Here is a 24,139-nt window from a genome sequence, read left to right on the forward strand (position 1 = left end):
GGGCAGATGGCGGTGCCACTCGGCCAGGAGAGGAAGGCACGGCTCAGCCAGACACCCCATTATTACGAGGGGTACTTGGAGAAGAAGGCGCCATGGGAAAAAGTAAGTGCTGCTGACTGCCCAAAGTTAGCTGGCTCGTGAGCATTTCAGCGGAGGTTTGACTTGTGGAGGTCTGCTCTCCGTGGCATGAAGCTGGGCACGATCTCTTGGGACGGCCACAAATGGCACCGTTCCGGAGGCTCCAGCAGACAGCTTTTCTGGTATGGGAGGGATTTCATAATTGCCGTGAATGTATGCAATGAAATTATTCAAGATTTTAAAATTAGTATGCCAAAAGAAAACTTGGATGACGTTTCTGAACCTCGCTTCTAAAGGATTTCCTCCTGAGTCTAGAACTGCTGCTGTTACTGCCGCTTGGACTGTGATTTATGTTTTGCTAAATCAGAGATTTCCGCTCCCCGCCCCCACCCAAGTTAGCTGTGGTGTCTGGCAAACTGATCTGATTACAGGTTGGCCTTCTTGGTGGTGGCACCCCAGATGTGGCACCCCCCCCCCAGTGAGCCTGCAGTTAACCCTGCTTAGCCAGGTGAGAGCCTCTGTGGGGGAATGGTTAGAGCATCAGGCAAGAGACCTGAAGACGCGGGTTCAAATCCCCACTCTGCCGTGAAGTTCACTGAATATTCCTGGAATTGTCACGTTCACTCTCTTCGGCCTGCCGCGCCTGACAGTTTTATTGTCGGGATAAAATGCAGAGCAAAGAACCAGGCGTGGTCTTTGGGGGAAGGATGGGAGAAAAATACACTTGAAATAGAGGAAGAATTTCTTCGGAGGTAGGGTTGCCAAGTCCAATTCAAGAAATATCTGGGGGACTTTGGGAGTGGAGCCAGGAGACATTGGGGATGGAGCCAGAAGCAAGGTTGTAGCAAGCACACTTGAACTCCAAAGAGAGTTCTGGCCATCACATTGAAAGGGACCACACACCTTTTAAATGAATCTCCTCCACTGGAAATAATGAAGGATAGGGGCACCTTCTTTGGGGGCTCGTAGAATTGGAACCCCTGGTCCAACCCTTTTGAAACTTGGAGGGCATTTTGGGGAGAGGCACTGGATGCTGTGCTGAAAATTTGGTGTCTCTAGCTCAAAAAACAGACCCCCCCCCCACCAGAGCCCCAGGTACCTGCAGATCAATTCTGCATGATACCCTATGGAAATCGGTCTCCGTGGAGGGAACAACGGAGTGCCAGAAAACATTTCCCTCCCCCCACCTCCACTCCTAGGGTTGCCAAGTCCAATTCAAGAAATATCTGGGGACTTTGTGGGTGGAGCCAGGAGACTTTGGGGGGTGGAACCAGGAGACATTAGGGGTGGAGCCAAGATCAAGGCTGTGACAAGCATAATTGAACTCCAAAGGGAGTTCTGGCCATCACCTTTAAAGGGACGGCACACTTTTCCAATTCCTTCCTTCCATAGGAAATAATGAAGGATAGGGGCACCTTCTATTGAGGCTCATAGAATTGGACCCCCTGGTCCAATCTTTTTGAAACTTGGGAGGTATTTTGGGGAGAGGCACTAGATGCTATACTGAAAATTTGGTGCCTCTACCTCAAAAAACAGCCCCTCCCCAGAGCCCCAGATACTTGCAGATCAATTCTCCATGATTTTCTATGGGAATAAATCTCCATAGGGAATAATAGAGTACCCAGCAGACATTTCCCCCACTTTCTGACGACCCTGAAGCAGGGGGAGGGCCTCCAAACCGGGGGATCCCCTGCCCCCACCTGGGGATTGGCAACCCTATCCACTCCTCACTTTCTGATGAGCCTGAAGTGGGGGAGGGCCTCCAAACCGGGGGATCCCCTGCCCCCACCTGGAGATTTGGAGATTGGCAACTCTGTTCAGAGATGTGCCCCTTCCTTCTCTTGTATGCAGTGCATGGATTTATGTCTCTGCTCTGTGCCTTCTTGACCTTTCTGATGCTATTGCTGCCAGTCATGTGCTGTCACTTTTAAAATCCCCTTTCCTTGGTGTATTTCCACCCAGTAGGGTTGCCAAGTCCAATTCAAGAAATATCTGGGGACTTTGGGGGTGGAGCCAGGAGACATTGGGGTGGAGCCAGGAGCAAGGGTGTGACAAGCATTATTGAACTCCAAAAGGAGTTCTGGCCATCACATTGAAAGGGACAGCACACCTTTTAAAATGCCTTCCTTTCATAGGAAATGATGAAGGATAGGGACACCTTCTTTTGGGGCTCATAGAATTGGACCCCCTGGTCCAATCTTTTTGAAACTTTGGGGGTATTTTGGGGAGAGTCACTGAATGCCATGCTGAAAATACGGTGCCTCTACCTCAAACCACAGCCCCCCCCCCCCAGAGCCCCAGATACCCATGGATCAATTCTCCATTATTTCCTATGGGAATAAGTCTCCGTAGGGAATAATAGAGTTCCCAGCAGACATTTCCCTCCCCTCCCCCCGCTTTCTGATGACCCTGAAGCGGGGGGGGGGCTCCAAACCAGTAAGTTTGGAGCAAGTTTGGTGTAGTGGTTAAGTGTGCGGACTGTTATCTGGGAGAACCAGGTTTGATTCCCCACTCCTCCACTTGCACCTGATGGAATGGCCTTGTGTCAGCCATAGCTCTGGCAGAGGTTGTCCTTGAAAGGGCAGCTGCTGGGAGAGCCCTCTCCAGCCCCACCCACCTCACAGGGTGTTTGTTGTGGGGGAGGAAGGTAAAGGAGATTGTGAGCCGCTCTGAGACTCTTCGGAGTGGAGGGCGGGATATAAATCCAATATCTTCTTCTTCTTCTTCTAGATCCCCTGCCCCCACCTGGGGATTGGCAACCCTACCACCCAGTTTGATGATTTGTGACCATTCTTGCTTCTCGGGTCTTGCAGGCGTTTTCGTGGTGCTGGTTTTAATGAACCTCAGATTTTATTATTCTTAGTCACTTGGGAGGGGGGGGGGGTAAAAATAAAAGAAAGTTTTGGGGGGGGGCTAAAAATAAAATAAAGAGCACATGCTATTTTTACTTGTACTGGTGCTGATTGTAACTTCTTGGGAGCGGAGACTAGACCCCTCCAGCGCCTGGAATATAATACTAATAATTGTTGCTTCCCCTACTCACAGGAATACAAGAAATTCTGGGCTGGCCTTCGAGGCCTCATTCTTTATTTCTACAACAGCAACAGAGATATCCAGGTAGGCGCACTGGGGGAAGAAAGTCAGTGCGGCTTGGGGTGGAATCCAGGGCAGACGGTGGGGAAAGAGGAGACTTAGCTACATCCCAACTGAGAACTTCATGGTTCGGTGTGCTATGGGGCTCAGAGCGTCAGACTAGGATCTAGATGGTCCAGGTTCGAATCCCCACTCCGCTGCGGAAGCTCGCTGGGTGACCTTGGAGCAGCTGCATACTCTCGGCCTGACCTACCTCACAGGGTTATTGTGCGGATAAAAGGGAGAAGAGGACAACGAAGAGGAGAATGATCTAAGACGGGTGTCGAACGCATTTGTTATGAGGGCCGGAGCTGACATAAATGAGACCTTGTTGGGTCGGGCCATGTCAGGCCAGTCCGCGTGTGTATTATTTAAGATTAGGTAGCAGCAGGCCTCAGATTCAGTGGGAGCTCACAGGAGCACAGCTCCTGAACCTTTCTGAGAGTTCCACCTCCTCCTTCGGAGAGTTCCACCTCCTCGTCCATTGAATAGTAGGTGCAGCTGAATAACAATCCCTGGATGAGCTCCGCCACCTATTTTTCTACAAAATGACCACTGGGTAGCAGGGATATAAATTGTATAAAGAACACAGACAAACACACACATATAGAGAGCCAGTTTGGTGTAGTGGTTAAGTGTGTGGACTCTTATCTGGGAGAACCGGGTTTGATTCCCCACTCCTCCACTTGCACCTGCTGGAATGGCCTTGGGTCAGTCAGAGCTCTGGCAGAGGTTGTCCTTGAAAGGGCAGCTGCTATGAGAGCCCTCTCAGTCCTACCCACCTCACAGGGTGTCTGTTGTGGGGGAGGAAGGGAAAGGAGATTGTGAGCTGCTCTGAGACTCTTTGGAGTGGAGGGCGGGATATAAATCCAATATCTTCATCTACCTCACAGGGTTTCTGTTGTGGGGGAGGAAGGTAAAGGAGATTGTGAGCCGCTCTGAGACTCTTCGGAGTGGAGGGTGGGATATAAATCCAATATCTTCTTCTTCTATATTTTTAAAAACTTAAAACATAAAACATTAGCACTCTGGTCTTAAAGCTGCTTTCTTTGTATTTCTCCCATGGGAACCAGGGAACTGGGCAAAGGAAGCTCTGGCTCTTTCCTTCCTTCCCCAGGGGACTGGGTGGGGGGGAGTCTCAGCCGTTAGAAGGGAGAGAGGCTTGACTAGGGTTGCCAAGTCCAATTCAAGAAATATCTGGGGACTTTGGGGGTGGAGCCAGGAGACATTAGGGGTGGAGCCAAGATCAAGACTGTGACAAGCATAATTGAAATCCAAAGGGAGTTCTGGCAATCACACTTAAAGGGACGGCACACCTTTTCAATTCCTTCCTTCCATAGGAAATAATGAAGGATAGGGGCACCTTCTTTTGGGGCTCATAGAATTAGACCCCCTGGTCCAATCTTTTTGAAACTTGGGGGATATTTTGGGGAGAGGCACTAGATGCTATACTGAAAATTTGGTGCCTCTACCCCAAAAAACAGCCCCCCCCCCAGATACCCACGGATCAATTCTCCATGATTTTCTATGGGAATAAATTTCCATAGGGAATAATAGAGTTCCCAGCAGACGTTTCCCTCCCCTCCCCCCACTTTCTGACAACCCTGAAGCGGGGAGAGGGCCTCCAAACCGGGGGATCCCCTGCCCCCACCTGGGGATTGGCAACCCTAGGCTTGACTCAGTAGCTCTGCTGTGCGATTGAGAGAGTCTAGCAAAGCAAGCTGTGATGCAGAAGGAAGCAAGATATAGGGAGAAGGTGGTGGGCTCTCCTTCCTTGGAGGTTTTTAAACAGAGGCTAGATGGCCATCTGACAGCAATGAAGATCCTGTGAATTTAGGGGGAGGTGTTTGTGAGTTTCCTGCATTGTGCAGGGGGTTGGACTAGATGACCCTAGAGGGTCCCTTCCAACTCTATGATTCTAAGCAGACGACAGCCAGTTGCTCTGGGGCCTGTTAGGAGCCCTCTGGGGGCTCATTCGACTCCCAAACTGCATGTTTGACACCCTTGGTCTAAGTCGTTTTGCGTCCTCATCTGGGAAGGAAGGTGGATTTTAAGTAAAATAAAGAAATAAAATGTGGCGTCATATTCAACCACTAGCAATAGAGACCTGGGAAATTACTTACAGGCAGAGAGGTGGAGACCTTTAATGTAATGTGAAGGCTTCTAAACTTGGCCCAGAGAGGGAAGACTTGAAACTGAAGCGGAAACAGGAGGTCTAGAAACTTGGTGCCTGAGTCTTCTCGCCCTTCCTCCCCAGTATGTTGATCTTCTTGACCTGGCCGACTTTGTGGCTCTGGCGGACGAGAATCCCCCAAGGACGGTGGCTGTCTGGTCCACGGAAGGGGCCAAGTTGACCATCAGGATGAGGACCCAAGATGTGCAGCTGAAGGTAACTCTCTTGGCAGATGGGGATTCTCCATGGTGCGTTCAGGAAAGGACAGTCGCAAATGTGTCGCAAGCCAGCTGGAGGTTGGAAGTGGCGGAGAGGACAGAGCGCATGGCTGTCTAGTGCCTTCCCTACACCAGAGACCGACCTTCCCTTCCCTTCCCTTCCCTTCCCTCCCTCCCTCTCTTTCTTTCTTTCTTTCTTTCTTTCTTTCTTTCTTTCTTTCTTTCTTTCTTTCTTTCTTTCTTTCTTTCTTTCTTTCTTTCTTTCTTTCTTTCTTTCTTTCTTTCTTTCTTTCTTTCTTTCTTTCTTTCTTTCTTCCTTCCTTCCTTCCTTCCTTCCTTCCTTCCTTCCTTCCTTCCTTCCTTCCTTTCTTTCTGGCTGGTCTCCCAGAAGGCTGCAGGACAGTTCCTGGATGGGGACTGGGTTTTATATTTGAGGTTTTTGGAGGGAAACGGGGAGTTAAAAGTTGTCGGGAGAAGCTGACAGTGAGTTCGATTTGAGTCTTGGTGACTGGTGAGTCGGTTCTGGATGGTATGGTCAGGGCCAGTTATATATTAGGGAAAGAAGGAGCATTTATCCCTACTTTCATTTATTACTTCTGTTCACCCTGTATTTAAAAATGCCTGTAAATAGTTGCATGTTTTAAAGAAATGTTTTATTTGTTTAAAAGATAGTCCCTCTGTACCACATAGTTTCCCCAACCGCCTTAGACCACGCTACTGCAAGAGGGGAGTCCAGGGAAGGGGGAAGGCATACAGTTGGTAAGGTGCCAATCCTCCAAGGGTCTCCCAAAGAAGGACTTTGGTCTCTGGGTTAACCAGGTGCTGGGTTGGCAGAGGACCTTGAGGCCAGGCCTCAGAACTGGCAGGAAAGGGGAATCGGGAGTCCTGTTCCTCTCGGTCAGGAACCCCTAAATTGAACAGGTGGTGGCAGCATGCCCTAGTGAGGGGAAGAAGACAAGCTCCCTTCAGGAGTTGGCAACTCAAAAGGGAGTTGACGGGATCGGGTCTGAAGGCAGAATCGGGCCGGTTCCGCCACATTTGGTATGTTTATTTATTTCTGTCAATTTGTCGTCCGCCTTTTTCTGTGGCGGGCTCAGGATGGATTCCCACATAGTAAGCCATTAAAACTAACAATGAGCAATCGAACAGATAAACAGTGAAACAATCAAACGTTTAAAACAGATTAGAGGATGAAAAATAAAAAAGTTAAGCCACAGCTCAGAGTTCGTTCAAGGCAACACTGATGGCGATTCAGTCATGGAAGATGTGGAGATATCACTGAAGGCATCTTTGTCCCATCCTTGAGCTGGAACTGTATTCCTGCTCAAAAAAACCTCTGCCCCTATCCATTATTTCCAGTGGAGGGAAGGCATTTAAAAGGCATGCGGTCCCTTTAAATGTAAGGGTCAGAACTTAGGGCTGCCAAAACCCCAGTATGATGATGTCACCCATATGAGTTTTCCCTCCCAAAATGCTACAGCGTCCAGGAAAACCACAGAGCAGGGGTGGCCAACGGGGCTCTCCAGATGTTTTTTTTGCCTACAACTCCATCAGCCCCAGCCATTGGCCATGCTGGCTGGGGCTGATGGGAGTTGTAGGCAAAAAACATCTACCCTTGGCCACCCCCTGCCATAGAGTTTCCCCGGAAACACCTAGAGCAGCCGGCGTGCGACATTGCCAGCATGATGACGACACTTGCGAGTGACATCATTGTGCCGCGCACACGAAACAAGTCCCCCATCGGGGTCCAATTCTATGACTCCCCCAAAGAAGGTGCGCCTATCCTCCATTATTTCCAATGGAGGGAAGGCATTTAAAAAGTGTGCGGTCCCTTGAAATGTGATGGCCGGAACTCCCTTTGGAGTTCAATGGTGCTTGTCACAACCTTGCTCCTGGCTCCACCCCCAAAGTTTCCTGGCTCCACCCCAATGTCTCTTGGCTCCACCCCCAATGTCTCCCAGCTCCAACCCCCCCAAGTCTCCTGGCTCCACCCCAATGTCTCTTGGCTCCACCCCCAATGTCCCCCAGCTCCAACCCCCCCAAAGTCTCCTGGCTCCACCCCCAATGTCTCCCAGCTCCAACCCCCCCCAAAGTCTCCTGGCTCCACCCCAATGTCTCTTGGCTCCACCCCAATGTCTCCCAGCTCCAACCCCCCCCCAAGTTTCCTGGCTCCACCCCAATGTCTCTTGGCTCCACCCCCAATGTCTCCCAGCTCCAACCCCCCCAAAGTCTCCTGGCTCCACCCCAATGTCTCTTGGCCCCCCAATGTCTCCCAGCTCCAACCCCCCGAAAGTCTCCTGGCTCCACCCCAATGTCTCTTGGCTCCACCCCCAATGTCTCCCAGCTCCAACCCCCCCCCCAAAGTCTCCTGGCTCCACCCCAATGTCTCTTGGCTCCACCCCCAATGTCTCCCAGCTCCAACCCCCCCAAAGTCTCCTGGCTCCATCCCAATGTCTCTTGGCTCCACCCCCAATGTCTCCCAGCTCCACCCCCAAAGTCCCCAGATATTTCTTGAATTGGACCTGGCAACCCTAGGAGGAAATATCCTCTGGAGTCCAATGGAGACCCGTCCCAATAGGGTATAATAGAAAATCGACCCCTTGATATCTGGGGCTGGGGGGGGGCTGTTTTTTGAGGTAGAGGCACCAAATTTTCAGCATAGCATCCAGTACCTCTCCCAAAATACCCTCCAAGTTTCAAAAAGATTGGACCGGGGTCCAGTTCTATGAGCCCCCAAAAGAAGGTGCCCCTATCCTTCATTATTTCCAAATGGAGGGAAGGCATTTAAAAGGAGTGCGGGTCCTTTAAATGTGATGGCTGGACCCCTTTGGAGTTCAATTGTGCTTGTCACAACCTTGCTCCTGGCTCCACCCCCAAAGTCCCCAGATATTTCTTGAACTGGACTTGGCAACGCTTTTGCAGAGGCATGAAAGCAACAGAAGAACAGGGGCTTGTAATGTTCTGGAAAGCAGAAGCACATTGTGGGGAAACCCGAGTTCTCCACAGAATCCCTCAGTCCCTGCCCAGTGCTCTGCCACTAGGGTTGCCAATCCCTAGGGGTGGGGGGAGGGAAATGTCTGCTGGGCACTCCCATTATTCCCTATAGAGACTGATTCCCATAGGAAATAATGGAGAATTGATCGGTGGGTATCTGGGGCTTTGGGTGGGGGTATTTTTTGAGGTAGAGGCACTACATTTGCAGCAAGCATCCGGTGCCTCTCCTCAAAAGACTCTCCACGTTTCAAAAAGATTGGACCGCAGAGTCCAATTCTACAAGCTCCCAAAGAAGGAGCCCCTATCCTTCATTATTTCCAATGGAGGGCAGGCATTTAAAAAGTGTGTGGTCCCTTTAATTGGCCAAAGGGCCAGAACTCCCTTCGAAGTTAAATGATGCTTGTCACACCCTTGCTCCTGGCTCCACCCCCAAAGTCTCCTGGCTCCACCCCCAATGTCTCTTGGCTCCACCCCCAAGGTCCCCAGATATTTCTTGAATTGGACTTGGCAACCCTTATCTGCCACTTAAATCATTGTGATTTGATTTTTAAAGTTGTCTCTCCTAAAAACTTGCTCCTGCCTTCCTGTCTGCTCCCAGAGCTGGCCAATCACCTCCTCCCCCCCTTCACAGCCCCAAGGCCCCCCACCTCCCCGCCCTCACAGCATCTCTTCCCTTCCAGCACTCCGTGTGACCTTCGCTCCTCCCACTCTGGGCCATCCGCTTTCCCTTAAATCACTCCCGCTTTCTTCCTGGCTGGCTTTCTGGCAATCGATGTTGTTGTTGTTGTTCAGTCGCACAGTCGAGTCCGACTCTTTGCGAGCCCCTGGACCAAGTCACGCCAGGCCCTCCTGTCTTCCACCATCCTCCGAAGTCTGCTCAGATTCGTGTTTGTTACATCAGTAACGCTGTCCAGCCATCTCATCTTTTGCCATCTCCTTTTTTGGCCTTCTGTTTTTCCCAGCATCAGGGTTTTCTCCAGGGAGGGCTCCCTTCTCGTTTGGTGGCCAAAGTCTTTGAGCTTCAGCTTCAGCATCTGACCTTCCAGGGAACAGTCTGGGTTGATTTCCCTTAGGACTGACTGATTGGATCTTCTTGCAGTTTGGTGTAGTGGTTAAGAGAGCCAGTTTGGTGTAGTGGTTAAGTGTGCGGACTCTGATCTGGGAGAACAGGGTTTGATTCCCCACTCCTCCACTTGCACCTGCTGGAATGGCCTTGGGTCAGCCGTAGCTCTGGCAGAGGTTGTCCTTGAAAAGGCAGCTGCTGTGAGAGTCCTCTCAGCCCCACCCCCCACCTCACAGGGTGTCTGTTGTGGGGGAGGAAGGTAAAGGAGATTGTGAGCCGCTCTGAGACTCTTTGGAGTAGAGGGCGGGATATAAATCCAATATCTTCTTGCAGTCCAAGGGACTCGCAAGAGTCTTCTCCAGCACCGCATCTCAAAAGCATCTATTCTTCTGCGCTCGGCCTTCCTTATGGTCCAGCTCTCACAGCCATACATTACTACAGGGATTACTATTGGCAATAAATAATGGCAATAAAAGACAAGGCTCTCTGGCAATAAATAATGCCAATAAAAGACACAGTCAAAGGTTCTGGCCTGGCCTTGGCAAGAATTGTGTTTTGAGTGTGTCAGTTCCTGAACTTCCCTCGACTCTGCAGTTTCTGGGAATTGAGGCCCAGAGATTCCCTTCAGAATGTCAACCTACGGAAATTCGGCGGGACAGCCCAGCTGCCACGTTTGACACTGTTTTATTAGAACAAAGTCTCTTTAGACTTTAGAACAAAGTCTGACTCTTTGCGACCCTGTGGACCAAGTCTAGGGTTGCGAAGTCCAATTCAAGAAATATCTGGGGATTCTGGGGGTGGAGCCAGGAGACATTGGGGGTGGATCATAACTGAACTCCGAAGGGAGTTCTGGCCATCGCATCTATAAGGACCGCACACCTTTTAAATGCCTTCCCTCCGTTGGGAACAATGAAGGACAGGGGCACCTTTTTGGGGGGCTCATAGAATTGGACCCCCTGGTCCAATCTTTTCGAAACTTGGAGAGTGTTTTGAGGAGAGGCACCCGATGCTATGCTGAAATTTGGTGCCTCTACCTCAAAAAAAGGCCCCCCCCGAACTCCAAATACCCACAGATCGCTTCTCCATTGTACCCTATGGGAATCAGTCTCCATAGGGAATAATGGAGTGTCCAGTAGACATTTCCCTACCCCCACCCCCCGCTTTCTGATGACCCTGAAGCGGGGGGAGGGTCTCTAAACCAGGGAATCCCCTGCCCCCACCTGGGGATTGGCAACCCTAACCAAGTCACACCAGGCCCTCCTAAGTCTGCTCTGTCTCAGCACAAAACTAATCGCCAACTACCAGCAGAGGAAAATGAAATTGCGGCACTTGCTTTTCTGGGCCCTCAGCGACCAGCGGGAAATAGCTGTGCAGTTCAATAAGGCAATGTTACCAAATTCACAGCTTGGCAGATCCAGCTCCTGTAGATTTGGGGATTCAGTGTAGGGAGGACAGTGGGGTACAATGCCCTTAGAATCCAACCAAAACATCCCTTTTCTCCAGGAGAAATTATCTCTTTCGTCTCGAGATGAGCTGCAGTTCTGGGGGATCCCCGGGTCTCACTTGAAAGAGGGCGCCCGAATGTGACAGTGTTCTTAGGAAACGCGTTTCTGTTTCAGATGGAGAGCTTGGAGTCTCGGGAGATGTGGAAAGCATTCATTCTCACAATGGTGGAGGTGAGCAAACTCCTCTGCGAGAAGGCAAGCCCCCTTCTGCGATAGCACTCCTGCCTTGATGGTAGAAGGTGGTTTAGGTCATTCCTAAAAACTGCTGGGTCAGACGAGGGAAGACCCATCTCGTCCAGTCTCCTGTCTCACACAGTGGCCAGCCAGTTACTCTGGAGGGCCAACAACAGGGCAGAGAGGCCGAGGCCTTCATAAGAACATCAGAAGAGCCCTGCTGGATCAGACCAGGGAGGGTCCATCTAGTCCAGCCTCCTGTCTCACACAGGGACCAACCAGTTCTCTGGACGGCCAGCAACAGCGCAGAGAGGTCGACAGGCCCAGTGTTAGAGATTCCTGTGCTCCAGGCCAGATTGCATTCCTCCGCTCCCCCACAAGGCTTTGTGCACTTGTGCCGATGACATCACAATGATGTCACTGTCACGCCCCCGACTTTGCCGAGGCCACCCGAGCCTCGGGAGGCCTCCACAAAGTTCCAAAGGCAGCAGGTGCAGGGGCATGGGGAGAGGGGGCGCCTCGTGGCCACCCACTTGAACTGCTTCCACGTTCTCACCCTGCTCTTGACACAGATGCTCTTCCGCTCATGAGCTTGAGTCCCTCTCTGTGTCCCTTTTGGCTAGGGTTCCCAATCCCCAGGTGGGGGCAGGGGATCCCCCTGTTTGGAGGCCCTCCCCCCGCTTCAGGGTCATCAGAAAGCGGGGGGGGGGGAGGGAAATGTCTGCTGGGAACTCTGTTATTTCCTATGGAGATTTATTCCCATAGAAAATCATGGAGAATTGATCCGCGGGTATCTGGGGCTCTGGGGGGGGGCTGTCTTTTGAGGTAGAGGCAACAAATTTTCAGTACAGCATCTAGTGCCTCTCCCTGAAATATCCCCCAAGTTTCAAAACGATTGGACCAGGGGGTCCAATTCTATGAGCCCCAAAAGAAGGCGCCCCTATCCTTCATTATTTCCTATGGAAGGAAGGCATTGAAAAGGTGTGCCGTCCCTTTAAATGTGATAGCCAGAACTCCCTTTGGAGTTCAATGATGCTTGTCACAGCCTTGATCTTGGCTCCACCCCCAACGTCTCCTGGCTCCACCCCCAAAGTCCCCAGATATTTCTTAAATTGGACTTGGCAACCCTACTTTTGTCCTCCCTGAAAACCTGCATAGTGATCTAAAGCTGATTCCAAGAAACTGGCCTCTCACCCTCTGCTCTGCTCCCCCCCACCAGATGAGGGTCCCCTCCAGTCTGGCCCTGCTTCCGGGCCACCTCTACATGCTCTCGGAAGCTCTCGAGAAGGAGAGGGAGCAGCGATTAAAGACGGACCTGCCTGATGCACGAGAAGGTTCCTCCAGCCCCAAGATCCCAGAGCGCTCCGTTCCGCCTGGAGGAGACTTACCGGAGGCAAAACAGCCAGAGTGAGTGGATTTGTATGTTCCTTGTGGGCAGAGGCTTCTCAGTTCATTCAAATAAGGCAGCACGTAAAAGTTTCATATAGTTTGGTTTGGTTTCTATCCTCTTCTCTTCCTTCAAGAAGCAATTAAGAGAATAACTGTATTAATAGTAGGGTTGCCAAGTCCAATTCAGGAAATATCTGGGGACTTTGGGGGTGGAGCCAGGAGACATTGGGGGCGGAGCCAAAAGCAAGGGTGTGACAAGCATAATTGAACTTCAAGGGAGTTCTGGCCATCACATTTAAAGAGACTGCACATCTTTTTAAATGCCTTCCTTCCATAGGAAATAATGAAGGATAGGGGCACCTTCTTTTGAGGTTCATAGAATTGGACCCCCTGGTCCAATCTTTTTGAAACTTGGGAGGTATTTTGGGGAGAGGCACTAGATGCTATACTGAAAATTTGGTGCCTCTATCTCAAAAAACAGCCTCCCCAGAGCCCCCGATACCCGCGGATCAATTTCCCATCGTTCCCTATGGGAATTGTTCATGGAAGTGCATGATGGTTGTGGGGGCGGAGCTTCCCCCGCCGGCCAGCTGGCTGGGGGAGGGGGGAAGCCTGTAAAACCGGGAGATCCCCCTCTGGGACCTGGGGATTGGGAAGCCTACTTTGGGGGTGGAGCCAGGAGCAAGATTGCAACATGCATAATGGAACTCCAAAGGGAGTTCTGGCCATCATATTTAAAGGGACCGCACACCTTTTAAAGACAGCACTGTTCTGGCTTTCGCCTAAAGGATACCTAGAGCACTGACTACCATCAGACATTAACAGCGTCAGCACCAAACTGTTATGTATTAAATGTTGAAATAAGTGTGTGTAAATGGGTTAACCAACTGCAGAACGGTCAGAAAGGGGCCATTTAGGTCTTCTCAATCCAGGCCTCGGATTCAGCGGGAGCTCACAGGAGCGCAGCTCCTGAACCTTTCTGAGAGTTCCACCTCCTCCTTGTGAGAGTTCCACCTCCTTGTCCATTGAAGAGTAGGCGCAGCTGCATAACAATCCCTGGATGAGCTCCACCACCTATTTTTCAACAAAACGAGCCCTGTCTCAATCGAAAAGTATCTTGTGGTGCCAGGCATTATGAAGCCCATTTCACAGATGGGGCAGCCTGAGGCTGGGTGAGGGTAGACAGAGATAGCCTGTCCTGGGATGGGATTTACCGGCCTTCTCTTTTTCCTCTGCCCCCCGCAGCTGTTTTTTCAGAGTCTCCAGGACAGAAGCGGAGGTGCTCCTGGAGAAGAACACTGGCTGCGGGAACCTGCTTCTGCGCCCGGGAAAAGACGGCAAGAGCGTCTCCGTGACCACGCGGCAGGTGGTGAATGGGTGAGTTGTGGCCGCAGCTGCTGGGGGGCGGGGGGGCTGAGACAGGAGCTGGGAGACCAGAACAGCCGAGGGAGTTAATTTGGAGCCAGGTTTTGGCTCTCTTTTCAGGAACAGAAGAAAACAGGTAGGGCTCCGCAACATCCAGCATTCTGATTGGCAGATAGGGTTGCCAAGACCAACCTCAAGTGATATCTGGGGACTTTGGGAGTGGAGCCAGGAGACATTGGGGGTGGAGCCAGGAGCAAGGGTGTGACAAGCCTCATTGAACTCCAAAAGGGAGATCTGGCGATCACATTGAAAGGGATCGCACACCTTTTAAATGCCTTCCCTCCATTAGAAATAATGAAGGATAGGGGCACCTTCTTTGGGGGCTCATAGAATTGGACCCCCTGGTCCAACCCTTTTGAAACTTGGAGGGTATTTTGACGAGAGGCCTCAGATACTATGCTGCAAATCTGGTGCTTCTACCTCAAAAAAACAGTCCCCTCAGATCCCCAGATACCCACGGATCAATTCTCCATTATACCCAACGGTAGCTCTCCAAATGTTTTTTTTGCCTACAACTCCCATCAGCCCCAGCCAGCATGGCCAATGGCTGGGGCTGATGGGAGTTGTAGGCAAAAAACATCTGGAGAGCTACCGTTGGCCACCCCTGTCCTACGGGAATAGGTCTCCATAGGGAATCATGGAGTGCCCAGCAGACATTTCCCCCTTCCCCGTACAGGTAGGGCGGTGCAACATCAGGCATTCTGATTGGCAGAGAGCTGAAGCGCCCTGGTTGGCTGTGCCTCCAAATTGCTCAGACTCCTGCCCTTCTCTGGCCCACCAAACATTCCTTAGCTCTTTGACCATTTTCTCCAGCCTACAGTAAAAGGAGGCAAGATGTAGGTTAAGGCTGCCAACTCCAGGTTGGGAAAGTCTTGGAGATTTCGGTCTGGGGTCTGGGGTGGGGTCTGGGGAAGGCAGGGTTCAGGAAGAGGAGGGACCTCAGCTGGATATGATGTCATAGAGCCCACCCTCCAAAGTAGCCATTTTCTCAGGAGTAAATTCCCTGTCGTCTGGTATCAGCTGTAATTCTAGGAGATCTCCACATCCCACCCGGGGACTGCCAACCAGTGTTCCCTCTAAGCTGAGTTAGGGTGAGCTAGCTCACAGATTTTTAGCCTCTAGCTCACACATTTTTGTCTTCGCTTAGGAAGGAGGAGCCCCCCAGAGCACACTAATTGATGCAGGAGCTCACAACTTTAATGCCAGTAGCTCACAAAGTAGAATTTTTGCTTACAAGACTCTGCAGCTTAGAGGGCATGTTGCTGCCAACTGTGGGTGTGGTTTAAGCAGGAGAAAGGTCCATTTTGTCTGCTATGGGGGGGCAATCTCCCAGCTTCAGCCCCGGCCTCCCACCCACTGTTACTCTAAAGGACAGTAGAGTGAAAACAGGGGCCCTAAAAAGGCATCCCAGGGCATCAGTTCAAGCTATGCAACCAGAAGCAACAGCATTGCATTCTGGGACACCCAGATAAGCTGTGGCTTTTACCATAGAGTCATGATGTGGTGATAGGGCTGCCAAACCCCCGGTCTGGGTGGGGGTTCTCCCACCTGGGTGGGCTGTGGGCTGGCAGGAGGAACCTCTACCAACGTCGCTGGCATAATGACATCACCTGCAAATGATGTCATCGCACTGGCAATGTTACGCACCAGCCGCTCTAGGTGTTTCTGGGAAAACTCTATGGTTTTCCCGGACGCTCTGGCAATTTGGGAGGGAAAACTCTATGGTACAATAGGTACCATAGAGTTTTTCCCTCCCAAAATGCTAGTGTCCAGGAAAACCAGCCAGTGTGCGACATCGGCCCAGGGATTGTCAATAGATTTTGCGAACCAGATCTCAGTACCCTCTGAGGAACATATGGGGAGAGACGGTCCCTAAGGTAGGCAGGTCCTCAGCCATATAAGGTTTTAATAGAGCAGGTCAACAGCAAATGGAATCTTAAAACTGTTGCCAAAAATCACACTTTATAAGTCTCCTGTTTCGCAGAATTTGCTTTTGTAAACAAAACCCTGAGAGTTGAAAGCAAGTGAGAATTCTCTGCTAAATGAGAGTGAAAGGCAAATTTGGAATGGTATAAATCATGGCTTAGAAAAATTAGTACTAGTTATTAGTACTGTATTGAAATTATACATCAAAAGTGCATATAGAAGAGGCATTTATACACAGAGGTTTTTTCATTTTCTCTTCATTAAACGAAGACGAAGACTGCAGATTTATACCCCGCCCTTCTCTTTGAAACAGAGACTCAGAGCAGTTTATAATCTCCTATATCTTCTCCCCTCCCCACAACAGACACCCTGTGAGGTGAGTGGGGCTGAGAGAGCTCTCCCAGAAGCTGCCCTTTCAAGGACAGAGTCTCAGAGCAGCCTACAATCTCCTTTCCCTTCCTCCCCCACAACAGACACCCTGTGAAGTGGGTGGGGCTGAGAGAGCTCTCCCAGCGGCTGCCCCTTCAAGGACAGAGTCTCGGAGCGGATTACAATCTCCTTTATCTCCTTCCCCCACAACAGACACCCTGTGAGGTGGGTGTGTCGGAGAGAGCTCTCCCAGAAGCTGCCCCTTCGAGGACAACTCCTGCGAGAGCTATGGCTGACCCAAGGCCATTCCAGCAGGTGCAAGTGGAGGAGTGGGGAATCAAACCCAGTTCTCCCAGATAAGAGTCCACACAATTAACCACTACACCAAACTGGCTCTCTGGAGACTGGCAACCCCCTGACACGTTGGTTACGAAGTGGCCTTGCTGTGCTGTTTGAACAAGTCTGCCCTCCTGTCTCTCAGAGGTTGCTGGCAGGGGACCTCTCCTCCCAGAGCTGGGTCACCCCCCATTAAAGTTGATGAGCAGCAAAGAAAGTACTTTTGGCAGTGCTCGGTAAACCTGTGGAACTTGTGCCATAGGGGCAGCCCCTGCGTTGGATGACTTCCTTGTGGGTTCGATGAGCTCAAAGAAGACCACACCTTCAAGGGCAATCAGCCATGACGGCTGACTGGAACACCCCCCCCCCCCGCCGTTCAGAGGCTGTGTACCTGCTCTGGACAGTTTGAGGGAAAGGGTGGTTTTGGCCCCTGTGCTCTGCTTACGGGCCTACAGCTGCCAAGCCCCTGGGCCGGGCAGGGGTTCTCCCATCCGGGAGGTTCCCAACCCACAAATGATGTCATCGTGCTGGCGACATTGCACGCCGGCCGCTCTTTCCGGGGAAACTCTATGATTTACCTGGACGCTCTAGCATTTTGGGAGGGAAAACTCTTTGGTACAATAGACCGCGGGGGACTCGGCAACCCTATATGGGCCTGTGATTGGCCACTGCAAGAACAGGACGCTGGATGAGCTGAACCCTCCTTGGTCTAATCTGGCGGGATCCTTGTGATGTTCTCATGACCTGGGGCGGCCATTTTCTTAATCGAAGTCCCTTTCTTCTGTGTTGCAGAACTGCTGTTCTAAAGCACTATAAGATCAACCAAGCTGGCAAACAATACATCATCGATGTTGAGGATCCGGTAAGATGGCGGTTCCTGGGAGGACTCGGCAAAGGTGGGAAGATTTGGGGATGGGGGCAGTGCCGGGCAGGGAGGAACTGGGTGGAGGATGTGATGTCACTCTTGAGTGAAATTCTATGCTGCCTTCCGTAGTTCATGGTATTTGCCATAAAGACCAGGGGAAATTCCAAGAGTATCACTGCATGGAGGCCATTGTTTACTCCAGCTGCTGAATTCCTCAAGGGCAGGAAATTGGGGCTTCCCCCTGTGGGTAAACAGAAAGTCTAGGGCCTGGATTTATCAGTAGCACAGCTAAGCTTAGTAGCCGCATGTGGAAAGTCCCCGGTTCAGTCCCTGGCAGCTGCAGAGAGCAGTGCTGGGAAAGACTTTCCCCTGCCTCAGGCCGAGGGCTGCATGGAGCAGGTATAGGGTTGCCAAGTCCAATACAAAAAATATCTGGGGACTTTGGGGGTGGAGCCAGGAGACTTTGGGGTGGGGGCAGGAGACTTTGGGGGTGGAGCCAGAAGCCCGGTTGTGACAAACACAGTTGAACTCCAAAGAGAGTTCTGTCCATCACATTTCAAGGGACTGCACTCCTTTTAAATGCCCTCCCTCTATTGGAAATAATGAAGGATGGGGGCACCTTCTTTTGGGGCTCATAGAATTAGACCCCCTGGTCCAATCCTTTTGAAACTTGGAGGGTATTTTGGGGAGAAGCGTTGGATGCTATGCTGCAAATTTGGTGCTTCTACCTCAAAAAACAGCCCTCCCTCCCAGAGCCCCAGATACCCATGGATCGATTCTCCATTATACCTTATTGGAATCAGTCTCCAAAGGGTATAATATAGTGCCCAGCAGACATTTCCCTTCCCCCACCCCCGCTTTCTGATGACCCTGAAGCGGGGGGTGGGCCTCCAAACCGGGGGATCCCCCCGCCCCCACCCGGGGATTGGCAACCAAACAGAGTAACGTGAAAAGGTAGAGCAGGAGGAGAGAGCCAACCAGGCATTCACGTTAAATCAGCCTCAAATCCTTAGAAATTCAATGATTGCAAAAAACAAATTATTCGTAGACAATACAGTGTAACACAAAGTGCAAAGGAAAAACCACTCCTGAAACAACCAGTCTTAAATTGAAGTCCAGCGGTTTGTTCCTTGAGACTGGAGTCGGGAAGTCGTGCGCAATGCTGTGAAAACAAAATCCAATGCTCCAACTCTTCTCCGTTACCCAATATCTGGATGGAATGCAGCAAGGCAGCAAGACGCAACAGGGATGCGCGAAATGCCGTTTTGCACGAGGCTTCGACGCGCTTCGGCAACGACTAAAACCATTCCTATCGGAGACCAACGCTCCTACATTCGACAGACGACGGGCGGCAGTAGAAAATTGACCATAATGCACTTATATAAATCATTGGATTTCGAAGGATTTGAGGTTGATTTAACGTGAATGCCTCCGTGGCTCTCTCCTCCTGCCCCACCTGGGGATCGGAAACCCTCGATCAGACTGTTCTGACCTTGATGGACCAGGGTGGGGGTCTGACCGGGGAGTAGGAGGGCTTTAGGAGAGCCAGTTTGGTGTGGAGAGCCAGTTTGGTGTAGTGGTTAAGTGTGCGGACTCTTATCTGGGAGAACCGGGTTTGATTCCCCACTCCTCCACTTGCACCTGCTAGCATGGCCTTGGGCCAGCCATAGCTGTGGCAGAGGTTGTCCTTGAAAGGGCAGCTGCTGTGAGAGCCCTCTCCAGCCCCACCCACCTCACAGGGTGTCTGTTGTGGGGGAGGAAGGGAAAGGAGATTATAGGCTGCTCTGAGACTCTGTCCTTGAAAGGGCAGCTTCTGGGAGAGCTCTCTCAGCCCCACCTGCCTCACAGGGTGTCTGTTGTGGGGGAGGAAGGGAAAAGAGATTGTAGGCTGCTCTGAGACTCTTCGGAGTGGAGGACGGGATATAAATCCAATATCTTCATCTACCTCACAGGGTGTCTGTTGTGGGGGAGGAAGGGAAAGGAGATTGTGAGCCGCTCTGAGACTCTTTGGAGTGGAGGGCGGGATATAAATCCAATATCTTCATCTACCTCACAGTGTGTCTGTTGTGGGGGAGGAAGGGAAAGGAGATTGTGAGCCGCTCTGAGACTCTTCAGAGTGGAGGGCGGGAGATAAATCCAATATCTTCATCTACCTCACAGGGTGTCTGTTGTGGGGGAGGAAGGTAAAGGAGATTGTGAGCCGCTCTGAGACTCTTCGGAGTGGAGGGCGGGATATAAATCCAATATCATCTTCTTCTTCTTCTTCTTCTTCTTCTTCTTCTTCTTCTTCTTCTTCTTCTTCTTCTTCTTCTTCTTCTTCTTCTTCTTCTTCTTCTTCTTCTTCTTCTTCTCCTCCTTCTTCTCCTCCTTCTCCTTCTTCTTGGGGTTCTGGGCATTATGGGACACTGCGACACCAGGGGGAAGGGTAGACTAATTTGAGGAAGCAGTCCTCCTTCCTCCATGCCGTGGAAACATCAGCTGCTCGTTTCTGTAAAGGAAGCCTTTCGTGAAGGAAACTGCCCCACCCCCACCCCCGGCCTATGGGTACAGGCCAAGGGCTCTGCTGGGAAACGAAGGCGGTCTTGCAGCCCTGCGTGCCCGCAAGAGCCCGGCCCAGCTCAAGGAATACTCCCTTCTGGATAAACCCGCCGAGAAGTGCACGCCAGTCCTCCTTGAGCAGTCAGCCGTGCGATGGCTCGAAGCCCTTCTTTTGTGCACAAGCGTCAAAGGGAAGGGCTGTTTGCTCCATTTCATTTGTTTCCTTGTTCTTGCAGTACTGTTGCTCCTCCTTGGCAGGTGTGGTGGAATTCTTTGTGAGGACCAGCAAACACACCCTGATCCCCCTACAGCTCGATGACAGCTACGCGGAAACCCTGGGTACGTTGCGGGAAGGAGGGGAAGACCCACAACCAGACATAGGGCTTTGCAAGGTTACTTGCTTTCCCTGGCTGGGGAATATAGCCGACCTGACCTTACCGGAGCTCCGTCAGGCTCTCTTTCACCAGGTTTCATCTTCTGGCCCAAACAAAATGTTTATCTAAATAGGAGTCCAGTGGCACCTTTAAGACCAACCAAGTTTTATTCAGAATGAACGCTTTCATGTGTGCATGCGCACTTCTTTAGACAAGGAATCAGGTACAGTGAGCAGAGCTACGTATAGCTGGCGGGCAGCGGGTTCGAATGCAAGGTGGTACAAATTTAAAATCCAATGTCTCTCTCGGCTTGACTTCGCGAACGAAGATTTAAGAAGGGTGCAATAGTCCACGTCTGCTGCAGGCTCGCTGGTGGCTGACAAGACCAATGCGGGACAGGCAGATCCGGCCACAGTGGCTGCAGGGAAAAGTCTGATTTGGGGTTGGTGCTGTAGCAGTGCGATTCTTCCTCAATCTCCTTTTGTCCTCAAGACCAGCTATGCGTGCGTTCTCAAAGGAAGAGACAGCCTGGTGGATGGTGTGCCTCCATGCTTTGCGATCTGAGGCTAGGTCAGACCACTGGTGATGGTTGATGCGACAGGTGCCAAGGGATTTCTTCAAGGAGTCCTTGTACCTCTTCTTTGGTGCCCCTCTATTTCGATGACCAGTGGAAAGTTCACCATGCAGAGCAATCTTGGGAAGGCGGTGGTTTTCCATCCTGGAAATATGCCCTGCCCAGCGCAGCTGCGTCTTCAACAGCAGTGCCTCGATGCTTGTAACCTCCACCCTCGTGAGGACTTCAGGACTTCAAAATCCAATGGCAGAATAGTAAAATTAACAAACCGAGCGAACTTTCGATCCGGGTAGCACGAGCGTGAGAAACCGATAAAACAGTAATATGTCAAAATGTGAGAATGTCTGTCAATCCCTCTATTTGTTTATAAACCAGGCATTTCTTTCTCAGATGTTTTTCCCCATCCAACTAATTTACCTTTTCACTTGTAACGTACATATAGTTTGCCATTTGGAGAAAAATACATTCGATTATAGTGGAAGATGGGATTAGTATACGTAATGAGATAAACAGCCAGTATCCCTTATTTGAGTATGTCAATACAGCTAATTTATTTATTTATTTATGATTTATATCCCGCCCTTCCCACAAAGTGGCTCAGGGCGGCTCACAACAAATAGTCAAAATAAAATTAAACAAGTATTTAAATATATAAGCATTTAAAACATTTAAAACCTTAAAAACATTAAACATTACAACAATATGTATAACAGGAGTCTGGCAAAGCTACATTTAGTTTCTCATATCAGCTAGGTGTAGGCTAGCCGGAAGAGGGTTGTCTTACAGGCCCTGCGGAACTGAACAAGGTCCCGCAGGGCCCTCACCTCCTCCGGCAGCTGATTCCACCATGTAGGGGCCATAACAGAGAAGGCCCTGTCCCTAGTAGATTTTAGGCGGGCTTCTTTAGGCGGGCTTCTAAGAGAGAAATACAATGGACAGTGATGTTCCTGTCCAACTAATTTACTTTTTAACATGTAAACATCATTCTAGTTTGCTATTAGAAAAAAGAAAAAAAATACAATAAAATATAGTGAAAATGGGCTCAGTATATGTGATGAGATAAACAGCCAATATCCCTTATTGGAGTATGTCAATACACAAAAATTATCCTGATACACCAGGGGTGGCCAGTGCTAGCTCTCCAGACATTTTTTTTGCCTACAACTCCCATCAGCCCCAGTCATTGGCCATGCCGGCTGTGGCTGATGGGAGTTGTAGGCAAAAAACATCTGGAGAGCTACCGTTGGCCACCCCTGCACCATTTTAAAAGAGAAATACATTGTTTAACTATTTGTAAACTCTAAAAATCATTTCCTGTTGGATTGATAACTCTGCTTCATTCAAATGTGATTGGTTTGGGAGCTGCTTTGAGCTGGAGACCTCTGGAGAAGCAACCCTGGAAAGGTCTGAGAGCAAAGGAAAAGATCTATCCCAGGGGTGGCTTCTGTCCTCAGAGGAACATTGGGATGTGCCGGATCAGCCAGAGAAAGGGAGGGCAAGAATCATACGGGGGAAATCTGGAGGGATCTATCCTGACCATACGGGTGTAGTGGTCAGATCAGGACGAGTGGGGCACATGACATAAGAACATAAGAGAAAGCATGTTGGATCAGGCAGAAACAGGTATCAAGCAACTTCTATGAACATACTCCATGCCCCAGTAGAAGTTGCTGGTGGTCACCATGATGTCCAGGCATAGGTGTGTGCAGGGGTGGAATTCTAGCAGGGGCTGTTTTGCCTACTATATTGGCCGCTGTGTGATGCAGAGTGTTGGACTGGATGGGCCATTGGCCTGATCCAACATGGCTTCTCTTATGTTCTTATGTGACACAGAGTGTTGGACTGGATGGGCCATTGGCCTGATCCAATATGGCTTCTCTTATGTGACACAGTGTTGGACTGGATGGGCCATTGGCCTGATCCAACACGGCTTCTCTGATGTTCTTATGTGACACAGAGTGTTGGACTGGAGGGGCCACTGGCCTGATCCAACATGGCTTCTCTTATGTTCTTATGTGACACAGAGTGTTGGACTGGAGGGGCCATTGGCCTGATCCAACAGGGCTTCTCTTATGTTCTTATGTGACACAGAGTGTTGGACTGGAGGGGCCACTGGCCTGATCCAACATGGCTTCTCTTATGTTCTTATGTGACACAGAGTGTTGGACTGGAGGGGCCATTGGCCTGATCCAACAGGGCTTCTCTTATGTTCTTATGTGACACAGAGTGTTGGACTGGAGGGGCCACTGGCCTGATCCAACATGGCTTCTCTTATGTTCTTATGTGACACAGAGTGTTGGACTGGATGGGCCACTGGCCTGATCCAACATGGCTTCTCTTATGTTCTTATGTGACACAGAGTGTTGGACTGGATGGGCCATTGGCCTGATCCAACATGGCTTCTCTTATGTGACATGGAGTGTTGGACTGGAGCGGCCATTGGCCTGATCCAACAGGGCTTCTCTTCTGTTCTTATGTTCAATGGTGTTTGTCTTGAAGGTGCTCCTGTACTCTAGGACTGATTCCCCACTAGCCTTGTCCTGGTCTCACGCTCCTCTTCTCTGCGTGCCTTCCGTCAAACTTCGCACTACCTGCCCCGGGGCTGCAACGAGCTTCACCTTTTTCATGCGGCCAACGGAAACCAGTTTTTAGAGGATCTTGTTTGCTGCGCGGAAGAAGTGAGGTGAATTGCAGCCTCGGGACAGCTTGTGCGAAATCCGACGGAAGCCCCACGGAGAAGAGCGAGTTAAGGCTAATGGGACATCGGCGTGGCTGATCTAGCTCTTAACATCCCTTTCCAGAACTCTCTAGTGGTCTCATCCTCTTCCCTTCTTCTTTTCCTTCCTTGTTTCCCCAGAGTTCGTGTTGACGGATAACGAAAACGGGGAAAGCGTGCGGATGGTCCCAAAGCCGCCCCGACTGCCAGACATCCCCACGCCGTCCCCAAGAGGTGACTCTGCTCGGTCTATGGCAAAACGGAATCTTTTCCTTCTCGCTGGGGGCTAG

General features: G+C 50.7%; 1 protein-coding gene across 1 annotated transcript; it reads left to right on the plus strand.

Annotated features, from left to right (window-relative positions):
- Nucleotides 1–24,139, plus strand: STAP2 (signal transducing adaptor family member 2). The gene is made up of 9 exons (XM_060233119.1): nt 1–102; nt 3,124–3,195; nt 5,468–5,599; nt 11,278–11,334; nt 12,557–12,744; nt 13,972–14,103; nt 17,575–17,644; nt 20,422–20,524; nt 23,991–24,139. The coding sequence occupies exons 1-9, from the start codon at nt 7–9 to the stop codon at nt 24,137–24,139; spliced, it is 999 nt and encodes a 332-aa protein (XP_060089102.1). The 5' UTR covers nt 1–6.

This window comes from Heteronotia binoei, chromosome 2 (assembly GCF_032191835.1).
Source record: "Heteronotia binoei isolate CCM8104 ecotype False Entrance Well chromosome 2, APGP_CSIRO_Hbin_v1, whole genome shotgun sequence".
Classification (NCBI taxonomy): Eukaryota; Metazoa; Chordata; class Lepidosauria; order Squamata; family Gekkonidae; genus Heteronotia; species Heteronotia binoei.

Excerpts from the sequence above, each read along its gene's own strand:
- STAP2 (XM_060233119.1), top strand. The coding sequence starts at position 7 with ATGGCGGTGCCACTCGGCCAGGAGAGGAAGGCACGGCTCAGCCAGACA. Across the intron at positions 11,335-12,556 it reads TCATTCTCACAATGGTGGAG|ATGAGGGTCCCCTCCAGTCT; the intron begins GTGAGCAAACTC and ends CCCCCCCACCAG. Across the intron at positions 17,645-20,421 it reads TCATCGATGTTGAGGATCCG|TACTGTTGCTCCTCCTTGGC; the intron begins GTAAGATGGCGG and ends TTGTTCTTGCAG.